At 49.1% G+C, this 11,970-nt stretch overlaps 1 protein-coding gene across 1 annotated transcript in view; it reads right to left on the reverse strand.

The window, feature by feature from the left end:
- Positions 1–11,676, reverse strand: part of PUS7 (pseudouridine synthase 7) — a 66,358-nt gene extending 54,682 nt beyond the window's left edge. The window contains exon 1 of the mRNA XM_030826417.1: positions 11,492–11,676. Within this exon, the coding sequence (XP_030682277.1) occupies positions 11,492–11,612 (121 nt within the window). The 5' untranslated portion in view covers positions 11,613–11,676. The remainder of the gene's footprint in view (positions 1–11,491) is intronic.
- Between the last annotated feature and the right edge of the window lie 294 nt (positions 11,677–11,970).

Consider the following 11,970-nt stretch of genomic DNA (forward strand, 5'->3'; position numbering starts at 1 on the left):
TCTCCTGCCTCCACCTCCTGAGTAGCCTGGACTACAGGTGCCTGCCACCATGCCCGGCTAATTTTTTGTATTTTTTAGTAGAGATGGTGTTCCACCGTGTTGGCCAGGATGGTCTCAATCTCCTGACCTTGTGATCTGCCCACCTCGGCCTCCCAAAGTGCCGGGATTACAGGCGTGAGCCACCAAGCCCAGCCGATTAACTAAATTTTAAGAATCCATATTTGATCTTACCCTGTTGTCCAAAATCAAGAACAAAAAGAAAATCAAAAAACAAGTACGTGCAAAAAAGTAAAAGCAAAAAAGGATTATGACGGGAGGGTAAGTGAGCTGGGACTGCAGGGACAAGCGTGCTTGCGTGGCTCACAGGTGTCAAGGAGCCCCTAAAATAGTTCAGGAAGTGGCCAAGGAGATGGACAAGGAAGATAAGGCTTTCCAATAGAATAAAAGAGGAGTAGAAGAAACTCCCTGGGCTAAAAGCGACAGGGAAGGGCCCCCTGGCCACAGGTGGTATTAAGAAATCCAGCAAAAAGCCAGCCGTTCCTTGTACTTGAGGCAAAGGTGACCCTTGGTTCCACTCTTTTTTTTTTTTGAGATGGAGTCTCACTCTGTCACCTAGGCCTGGAGTGCAGTGGTGGCGCAGTCTCGGCTTAACTGCAACCTCCGCCTCCTGGGTTCAAGATATTCTCCTGCCTCAGCCTCCCGAGTAGCTGGGATTACAGGCGCCCGCCACTATGCCCAGCTTATTTTTTGTATTTTTAGTAGAGACGGGGTTTCACCATGTTGGCCAGGCTGGTCTCGAACTCCTGACCTCATGATTCGCCCGCCTCGGCCTCCCAAAGTGCTGAGATTACAGGCGTGAGCCACCGCGCCTGGCCCCATTCCTGTTTAAACATCTGTACTCCCTGCCATAACATCTTTTGCCACCTATAGCTACTTGAAGTATGGTCTTGGAGCCTGTTGTACATTTAAGAATAAGTTTTCATTAAAAAAAAAAAAAAAAAGTGGTTGAGCACTGTGGCTCAGGCCAGGCACGTGGCTCACGCCTGAAATCTCAGCACTTTGGGAGGCTGAGGTGGGTGGATCACCTGAGGTCAGAAGTTCGAGACCAGCCTGGCCAACATGGTGAAACCCCTCTCTAGTAAAAATACAAAGATTAGCTGGGTGTGAGGGCACACATCTGTAACCTCAGCTGCTTGAGAGGCTAAGGCAGGAGAATAGTTTGAACCCAGGAGGCAGAGGTTGCACTGAGTCAAGATCACGCCACTGCACTCCAGCCTAGGCAACAGAACGACTCTCCATCTCAAACAAAACATAACGAACAAAACAAAACAAAAAAGTATTATGACAGCTACAAAAATTAGGAGAGAAGGGATTGAAAAAAATGTCAGTTAAAATAATTTCTGGTGGCCGGGTGCAGTGGTTCACGCCTGTAATCCCAACACTCTGGGAGGCTGAGGAGGGTGGATCACAAGGTCAGGAGTTCAAGACCAGCCTGACCAACATGGTAAAACCCCATCTCTACTAAAAATACAAAAAATTAGCCAGGCGTGGTGGCAGGCGCCTGTAATCCCAGCTACTCAGGAGGCTGAGGCAGGAGAATCACTCGAACCTGGGAGGCGGAGGTTGCAGTGAGTCGGGATTGCATCACTGCACTCCAGCCTGGGTGACAGAGATTCCGTCTCAAAAACAAACAAACAAACAAAAATTCCTTTGAAAGACAAGAAATTAAATACAGAAAATGGAAGAAACTGAAACTGGAGTAGAAGTAGACTGCAACTGTAGTTACAGAAAAGTATCCCTTATTCAAAGAAGAAAGCACTTACTCTTTGTCCCGAACAGGTGTAGTCAAAAAAAAGAATGCTGGTTTATGAAACGCTGATACGATTTCACTCTCACCTTACAGCAACAAAACTACCCTCAGAGGTTTTGTACAAATGAAGGAGATAAAAATGGACCAGGGCTTACACAAGGACCGAGAGAACACGGCAAAGACAAAACCTAACAAAAGACTACAACGCCTGGGCCAAATTTTGTGGCGTGAGGAAGAGGAAGGAAAAGCAGGAGAAGAGCATTTGTGGTCACAGGTACAGCATGTGCAAAGGCATGGGGGCGTGGGAGCTCAGAGTGCTGGAAGAGCAAAAGAACTCATCGCCCACTGTGGGGGTTAGACATACAAGGAGAGTCTGGGGTTACAGCTCGGGAGGGGGCAGAGGCCACATGAGGCTACAAGGAGGGAGTCACATCCTGAAAACCAGACCAGCACTGAATTTGTAATTTAGAAAGATTCTGTGGCACCCCTTTGAAGAGAAACTGGGATTAGGCTGGAAGACCAGGTAAGAGGGTACAGCTGTAATCTCGGCAAGAAATTAATATAATCTGATCTAAGGCTGAAGCAAGGGAGATAGAAAAAAGCAACTTTCAAGAACATTTAGGAAGTAGTAGCAGGGACAGGAGAAGGTGACAAATGTGGAGGAAAGGGGAAATACTTCAGGATGACACGAGTTTCCATCCCTGGGGAACTGAGAGGACAGTGGTGGTCTTCCTGATATGAGGGCCTCAGAAAGAAGAGCAGGTGTTGGAAGAAGATGAGCCCACCCATAGTCCTGTGGTGTTGCAGGTACCTGGGGAGACATCCCAGTGGAGATGACCTGTGGGCACTCATCACATTGTGTCACACATGCCCTTACCAAAAACCTACAATGGCTCCCCAGTGACCATACAAGCTTCCCAGCTGGCATCACAGCTCTACCAGGAGATCGTGATGCCCTTCTAGAGGCCAGAACTCTCAGTAAGGAAGAAAGAGTGGCCAATAACAGCCATTCACACACCTTGGAACAGGGACTTCACAGTTAGCAAAATATTCACCTCCTCTCCTTATGCAGAAAGAACATCAGGCCTCCCCCTCTCAACAATCTTGGAGCTAGATCTAGGTTTTGCCATTTACTAAGTGGGTGACTTAACCTCTCGAACCTGTTTCTTTCTCTGTAAAAGTAAAATATGATGACTTGGCCAAAGGTCTGTAATAGCTCCTCTTATTCAACTGTTAGTCCTTAATAGTTATTATGGATGGGCTGGGCGCGGTGGCTCATGCCTGTAACCCCAGCACTTTGGGAGGCCAAGGCAGGCGGATCATGAAGTCAGGAGATCGAGACCACCCTGGCTAACATGGTGAAACCCTGTCTCTACTAAAAAATACAAAAAATTAGCCAGGTGTGGTGGTGGGCACCTGTAATCCCAGCTACTCGGGAGGCTGAGGCAGGAGAATGGCGTGAACCCAGGAGGCGGAGCTTGCAGTGAGCCGAGATCGCACCACTGCACTCCAGCCTCGGTGACAGAGCGAGACTCCGTCTCAAAAAAAAAAAAACATAGTTATTATGGATGATTTTCACAGCTGAACTGTATTGTTGTTGTGTCTGGAGGAGTTTTAAAAAAGAAAAAAAGCTGGCTGGGCACAGTGGCTCACGCCTGTAATCCCAGCACTTTGGGAGGCCAAGGCAGGTGGATCACGAGGTCAAGAGACCAAGACCATCCTGTCCAACATGGTGAAACCCCGTCTCTACTAAAAATACAAACAATTGGTGGCGGGCGCCTGTAGTCCCAGCTACTCGGGAGGCTGAGGCAGGAGAATGGCGTGAACCCGGGAGGCAGAGCTTGCAGTGAGCCGAGATGGCACCACTGCACTCCAGCCTGGGTGACAGAACGAGACTCCGTCTCAAAAAAAAGAAAAGAAAAGAAACAGAATCTAAAAGCTGTTGGAATCCCCAAAACACTTTTTAAGCCTTGAGAGAGATGTGACTATGATCTGAGTCACATATGGTTACAATTTGTTTCTCAGATTACAGATTAGCTTACTTTCATTTTTCCTGTTCCATATAATGACTAAAAATTCTTTTTTTTTTTTTTTAAGACAGAGTCTCGCTTTGTGCCCCAGGCTGGAGAGCAGTGGCGCAATCTCGGCTCACTGCAAGCTCCGCCTCCTGGGCTCACGCCATTCTCCTGCCTCAGCCTCCGGAGTAGCTGGGACTACAGGCGCCCGTCACCACGCCTGGCTAATTTTTTCTATTTTTAGTTGAGACTGGGTTACACTGTGTTGGCCAGGATGGTCTTGATCTCCTGACCTCATGATCCGCCCACGTTGGCCTCCCAATGTGCTGGGATTATAGGCGTGAGCTACCGCACCCAGCCTACAATGACTAAAAATTCTTAATTAATGACCCTTGTTAGAGAGGAACTTTCCCTTTGGTGTTCTGCTTATGCTTAAACCGTATGACAGAAAACCCATAACTATTACACCTCCCCCAGTGTACTCTCCCCAAAAAGAAACACTGCCTATAACCAATCAAATTGCTGCAACTATGTGCCAACCCTGTATGAAAAATGTTGTAATCTTGCTAAAAACTCCTGTCTGTGCCTATATAAAACCTAAACTTCCCTACTTCAGGACTTTGACTCCATTTTTTTAGAACTGGTGTTTCCAGGTGGGACATCCTCAAACTTTGCACTTGAATAATTTCTCTTTATACTAGATTCTGACGCTTTTGATTATTTTAGACAGGCCTTTAGGTTGCCAGTCTTTTTCTTGATATTTGTGGACATTTGTCTGATCTCTTTTTCTTGATATATCTAACTGCAGAGACAAGCATTAACTAAACTCACTTTTAAATTTCAAATGAAATTACATTTTTCGTTGTTTAAGTCAGTGGCCCGGCCGGGCGCAGTGGCTCACGCTTGTAATCCCAGCACTTTGGGAGGCCGAGGCGGGCGGACCACGAGGTCAGGAGATCGAGACCACGGTGAAACCCCGTCTCTACTAAAAATACAAAAAATTAGCCGGGCGTGGTGGCGGGCGCCTGTAGTCCCAGCTACTCGGAGAGGCTGAGGCAGGAGAATGGCGTGAACCCAGGAGGCGGAGCTTGCAGTGAGCCGAGATTGCGCCACTGCACTCCAGCCTGGGCGACAGAGCGAGACTCCGTCTCAAAAAAAAAAAAAAAAAAAAAAAAAAGTCAGTGGCCCTATCATAGACAAATTAATTTTTTTTTTGACACAGAGTCTTGCTGTCACCCAGGCTGGAGTGCAGTGGCACAATCTCGGCTCACTGCAACCTCCAACTCCTGAGTTCAAGCAATTCTCACGCCTCAGCCTCCTGAGTAGCTGGGCCTGGCTATGTTTTGTATTTTATTTTAGTTTAGTTTAGTTTAGTTTGTTTGTTTGTCTATTTATTTATTTATTTATTTATTTATTTATTTATTTATTTATTTTGAGACAGAGTCTCCCTCTGTTGCCCAGGCTGGAGTGCAGTGGCGTGTTCTCGGCTCACTGCAACCTCTGCTTCCTGGGTTCAAACGATTCTCCTGCCTCAGCCTCCTGAGTAGCTGGGATTACAGGTGCGTGCCAAACGATTCTCCTGCCTCAGCCTCCTGAGTAGCTGGGATTACAGGTGCGTGCCACCAAGCCCAGCTAATTTTTTGTATTTTTACTAGAGACGGCGTTTCACTATGTTGGTCAGGCTGGTCTCAAACTCCTGACCTGGTGATCCGCCCACCTCAGCCTTGTAAAGTGCTGGGATTACAGGCATAAGCCACCATGCCTGGCCTAATTTTAGTATTTTTAGTAGATAACGAGGTTTTACCAGGTTGGCCAGGCTGGTCTGAAACTCCTGGCCTCAAGTGATCCACCCACATTGGCCTCCCAAAGTGCTGTGATTACAGGCGTGAGCCACCACACCTGGCCCAAATTAATTATTAAAGTATATATAGTACCAGTGATTTTTAAATCACTTAATATATATTTTTCTAAGTTCTGTCCTATAGGCCTAAAAGCTGAGAGCATATTTACTAGAAGAACTGTTCAAAGTTCTGGACTAGGAAAAGCAAAACTCAAACTAGTGTCATTTTCTTTTTCTTTTTTTTTTTTTTTTGAGACGGAGTCTCGCTCTGTCGCCCAGGCTGAAGTGCAGTGGCGCGATCTCAGCTCACTGCAAGCTCTGCCTCCCAGGTTCACGCCATTCTCCTGCCTCAGCCTCTCCGAGTAGCTGGGACTACAGGCGCCCGCCACCACGCCCGGCTAATTTTTTTTTTTATTTTTTAGTAGATACGGGGTTTCACCATGGTCTCAATCTCTTGACCTCGTGATCCGCCCGCCTCGGCCTCCCAAAGTGCTGGGATTACAAGCGTGAGCCACCACGCCCGGCCAAACTAGTGTCATTTTCGCAAGCAGGAACTACGTGAAAGGGAAGCTGAAATGGAATTTTTTTTTTTTTTTTTTTTTTTTTTGAGACAGAGTTTTGCTCTTGTTGCCCAGGCTGGAGTGCAATGGTGCGATCTTGGCTGATCTCAGCTCACGGCAACCACCACCTCCCGGTTTCAAGTTATTCTCCTGCCTCAGCTTCCTGAGTAGCTGGGATTACAGACGTCCGATACCACGCACAGCTAATTTTTGTGTTTTTAGTAGAGACGGAGTTTCACCATGTTGGTCAGGCTGGTCTCGAACTCCCGATCTCAGGTGATCCATCCACCTCGACCTCCCAAAGTGCTGGGAACACAGGCGTGAGCCACCGCGCCCGGACTGGAATATAATTTTTAAATTGAGGGTTGGGGAGAGGAGAGAGAGGTGATCTTATGAACATAGAAGAGGACTGAGAGAATTAAATTGGAAAGATAAAGCAAGCCTGACTACCCCAAGGTGAGAGACCCAAGGAAATCAGTTTTGCAGTCAGGAAAGCCCAAGCATTCTACCTTGAATGAAGATATAAAGTTACTGGATGTGAAAAGGGGGGAGTGGGCAATTTTATGCGTTTTTTTGACATATTTAAAAGAAAAAATTTTAAGAAAACATGCTGTACAAACACACTATCCATGATAGTAATGATGGTATCTTAATTGTCAAGTAAAACTCCATAGACCAGAAGCCTGATGTTACAACCAGGAAGAGAATGAACTCCTCTGATACTTTCCCCAAAACTGAAAATCCTTCACATTTCTGTGTTTTTTTTTTTTTTTTTTTTTTTGGCGATGGAGTCTTACCCTGTTACCCAGGCTGGAGCACAGTGGTGTGATCTCTGCTCACTGCAACCTCCGCCTCCTGGGTTCAAGTGATCCTCCCGCCTCAGCCTCCCAAGTAGCTGAGAGTACATACGGGCACGCGCCACCACGCCCAGCTAATTTTTGTATTTTTAGTAGAGATGGGTTTTCACCATGTTGGCCAGGCTGGTCTTGAACTCCTGACCTCAGGTGATCTGCCTGCCTCGGCCTCCCAAAGTGCTGGGATCACAGGCATGAGCCACCACGCCCGGCCAATCCTTCACATTTCTTTGGAGGGAAGGCTAAAATAATGTTTTTTGTTTCCTCTACACTCCAAATGAGACAACTGAGAATAGAAATATTATAATTTTAACAGTATTTTAAAACTCTTTTCATTAAAATACTAGATTCACCAACTAAGCTTTAAGAAGTACTCTTAGCTGGGCATGTGTGCATGTAGTCCCAGCTAACAGGGCAGCTGAGGCAGGAGGATTGTGTGAGACCAGTTTAAGGCTGTAGTAAGTTATGATCACACCACTGCACTCCAGTCTGGGCAACAGAGGGAGACCTCATCTCTGAAAAAATGCAGGCAGGCAGATGGCTTGAGACCAGGAGTTTGAGACCAGCATGGACAACATAGTGGGACCATGTCTCTGCAAAATATTAAAAAATTAGCCAGGTGGCTGGGTGTGGTGTCTCATGCCTGTAATCCCAGCACTTTGGGAGGCCAAGGTGCGGAGATCACAAGGTCAAGAGTTCGAAACCAGCCTGGCCAGCATGGCGAAACCCCATTTCTACTAAAAATACAAAAATTAGCCATGCATGGTGGTGCGCCCCTGTAATCCCAGCTACTCGGGAGGCTGAGACAGGGGAATCGCTTGAACTGGGGAGGTGGAGGTCGCAGTGAGCCGAGATTGCGCCACTGCACTCCAGCCTGGGCGACAGAAGGAGACTCTGTCTCAAAAAATAAATAAATAAAAATAAGCCAGGCAAGGTGGCATGCACCTGTAGTCCCAGGTACTTGCAAGGCTGAGGTGGGAGGATCCATTGCACCCAGGAGGTCGAGGCTGCAGCAAGCCGTGATGGTGCCACTACACTTCAGCCTGGGTGACAGAGAGACCCTGTCTCAAAAAATAAATAAATAAAATCCTTTACACCTGTAACAAAAATTAAGTTCAGCATTTTCAAAATTTTAATGTAACACTAACAACAGTCTGTTTATTTATTTATTTTTTGAGACAGGGTCTCACTCTGTCACCCAGGCTGGAGTGCAGCGGCGTGATCTCAGTTCAATGCAGCCTCGACCTCCCAGCTTAAGCGATCCTCCCACTTCAGCCACCCGAGTAACTGGGACTACAGGCATGTGCCACCACACCCAGTTAATTTTTGTATTTTTTGTAGAGACAGGGTTTTGCCATGTTGTCCACTAGTCTCAAACTCCTGAGCTCAAGTGATCCGCCCTGCCTCAGCTGGGATTACAGGTGTGCACCACTGCCCGGGCCAAACAGTCCCTTATTAATAATTCCTCCAAAATAAACATGAGAAAAACAGCCATTAGTCTTTTTTTAATTATTATTTTTAAATTTTATTTTATATATTTTTTGAGACGGAGTCTCACTCTGTTGCCTAGGCTGGAGTGCAGTGGCGCAGTCTCGGCTCACTGCAACCTCTGCCTCCCGGGTACACGAGATTCTCCTGCCTCAGCCTCCTGAGTAGCTGGGATTACAGGCGCCCGCCACAACGCCAGGCTAATTTTTTGTATTTTTAGTAGAGATGGGCTTTCACCGTGTTATCCAAGATTGTCTGGAACTCCTGACGTCATGATTCACCCACCTCAGTCTCCCAAAGGGCTGGGATTACAGGCCTGAGCCACTGCGCCCAGCCTACAAAAACAGCCATTAGTCTTAATTCTATCATATTATATTTCAAAACTATCCACAACTTTCACTTTTTAAATACATCTTTCCTCCATCCCCCTGCAAATTATCAGTAATCTCTATAGCTCTCACAATAGTGAGCATTTTCTTTAGGGCCAGAGCACAGAGAACACAATAAATTTTTTTTTTTTTTGGAGATGGAGTTTTCCTCTGTTGCCCAGGCTGGAGTGCAGTGGTGCAATCTTGGCTCACTGCAATCTCCACTTCCAGGGTTCCGGCGATTCTCTTACCTCAGCCTCCCGAGTAGCCGGGATTACAGGCATGGGCTAAAATTACCACATCCAGCTAATTTTTGTATTTTTAGTAGAGACGGGGTTTCGCCATGTTGGCCAGGATGGTCTCGAACTACTGACCTGACCTCAAACGAGCTGCCTGCCTCGGCCTCCCAGAGTGCTGGGATTACAGGGATGATGTCACCGGGCCCGGCAGACACACTGCATTCTAATACGCAAAATCATTAAGTCTATGAGGGTCATTCATTCTGCAAATATTTATTGAGCAAATGTCCTATGTGTCTGGCATTGTTGTAGGCACTGGAAGAAAAGGGTAATACCATTTCCTGTCCTCATGTAGCTCACAATGTATTTGAGAATATATCTGAGAACAAAATAAAATTAATCTCAGGACATGCAAGCTCCAAAGAATTAAAGCAGGGTAAGGGGCTGAGAGTAAGAGGGTTGCTCTTCAGTGATGCCTCTTCTAAGGAGGAGACTTCTGAGCAAAGACAAGGAAAAACCAGACAGGAAAAGGTGTGTGAGGAGAGCCCCAGGCAGCCCGAACAGCACGTGTAAAGGACCTGAAACCGGAGCACACTTAGTGGACAGTATGACCAGCTGGATTGCTCTCTCTCTCCTAGGTAAGGAAAAATGCTGTTTCATTAATACAGTACATGCATGCCCCTGCCTCTATCAGAGACATGTTCAAGGCCGGGTGTGGTGGCACACGCCTGTAATCCCAGCACTTCGGGAGGCTGAGGCGGGTGGATCATGTGAAGTCTGAAGTTCAAGACCAGCCTGGCCAACATGGTGAAACCCCATCTCTACTAAAAATACAAAAATTAGCTGGGCTTGGTGGCATGCACGTGTAATCCCAGCTACTCCGGAGGCTGAGGCAGGAGAATCGCTTGAACCTAGGAGGCGGAGGTTGCAGTGGGCCAAGATGGCGCCACTGCACTCCAGCCTGGGTGATGGAGCGAGACTCCGTCTAAAAAAAATAAATCAATAAATAAAGATATGTTCAAGGCCGAATGTGGTGGCTCAAGCTTGTAATTCCAGCACTTCGGGAGGTCAAAGCAGGAGGATTGCTTAAGGTCAGGAGTTTAAGGCCAGGCTGGGCAACACAGCGAGACCCTGTGTGGTGGCACATGCCTATAGTCCCAGCTACTTGGGAGGCTGAGGTGGGAGGATTGCCTGAGCCCAGGAGTTCAAGGCTGCAGTGAGCCATGATCACGCCACTGCACTCCAGCCGGGGCAACAAGAGCAAAATTCTGTCTCAAAAAAATAAAAAAATAAAAAAAACCAAAAACATGTTCACACGGAGTTGTTAGGTACTCACTGTTGGCTACTTTCCTAATGATTGAACATAATAATTGCCTAACTATCCCCTTTTCAATAGTGTTGTACAGTCTGATTTTCGACAGATCCCTCAATAGCCGAGGCACCCCCAGGCCAATGGGGCATAGTCATTTCAGTTACAGGCATATTAGAGGCTTGGGATGTCGGGGGGGGGGGACCTTAGTAACCCTTCATTTTTGGAATAGAAAAAAAAAAGTGGTCTGACGGGACCAAATATTTGAAAAACTAAACTCTTTGCCAACCCTACTCGGCAGGCAACGAAGGTGTGCTTCTAAACCGCTCTGCGCAGGGCTGACGAGGAGGACTCGGATTTCAGCTTGCACACACAGCAGTACCTCCATCCACTCGTTAAGCATTCACCCAGCTTGAGGGCGGCTGAAGAAAGCACTCTTAGTCTGCAGCCCGTCCACTCCTACTCTGGGAAATGCATACAAAGCAAGCTGTCCCCAGAGGCCGCGTGGCGCCTAGTAGGCTCCCAGTGAGCGGCGATGCAGGACACAGGGGTGGAACACGTGGGCTGGACCCACAGAAGGCAGGCGCGGCGAAGCAGTGGCACCGTGAAGGGCTTCAGGGCCAGTTTTCCTCTGACGGAGGGACAAGAGTTTAGGGAGCGTCCGGGGCAAAGAAAGGGAGGAGTGGGAAGGGGGCCCCTGGCGGACAGCGCCGCGCGGGGAGGAGGGGAGCGCTCGGGCGCGGCGCCTCCGGACGACGGGCCGGGCAGAGGGGAGCGGAGGCAGAGAGCGGCGCCTGCACCGCCGAAGCGCAGGACCCACCGAGTTCCAACCGTGCTCCCGCGGGCGCGATCCATAATGGAGGCGCCGCGGGCTCCGACCGCTGCGGGGCCGCCTTCCCAGTCCGCACTGCCTCTTGGGGCGGGGCCCTGGGGCTGGGGCTGGGGCCAGGGCCGGGCCGAGGAGCTGGCAGAGGAGCCCCGGCGGCCGCGGGGAGGCCGCGCACTTACCCGGAGCCTGGGAGCACGGGCGCGGCGTGGGCCCGGCAGCGAGGTGGCCAGCGCTGTGGTTGGGACGCAGGAGGGCGGCGAAGGCCACTTGGATGAGCCAGCAACTAGAGCGGCCAGGCATAGGCAGCGCGTTCCGCGCCGAGGACCAGATGCGCTCGAACCGACTCACCGGCTGCCGGGCTCGCACACGTGCGGCGCAGCGACGCGCCGCGGCCCGGCTGGACCCGCCCCAGGGGCGGAGTCCGCTCCCCGCCGCCGGCCCCGCCCCCGGCCCACCCCCTCGGAGCGGCCTGCGAGCCAGGGAGCACCCCAACGCGGACGCCCAGCCTGCGCGCGCTCACCCCGGACCTTCCTCGCGACCGCGCCTGAGTCGCACCTGCGGCAGAGAGCGATTTCACCAAGCATCTAAGAGTTCTTTAGATCTTTAGGAAGTCTAAGGCAGCGATTGCCTCCTTTGGTGTTATATTCTAAGAAGTGTT

Source organism: Nomascus leucogenys, chromosome 13 (genome assembly GCF_006542625.1).
Source record: "Nomascus leucogenys isolate Asia chromosome 13, Asia_NLE_v1, whole genome shotgun sequence".
Taxonomy (NCBI): Eukaryota; Metazoa; Chordata; class Mammalia; order Primates; family Hylobatidae; genus Nomascus; species Nomascus leucogenys.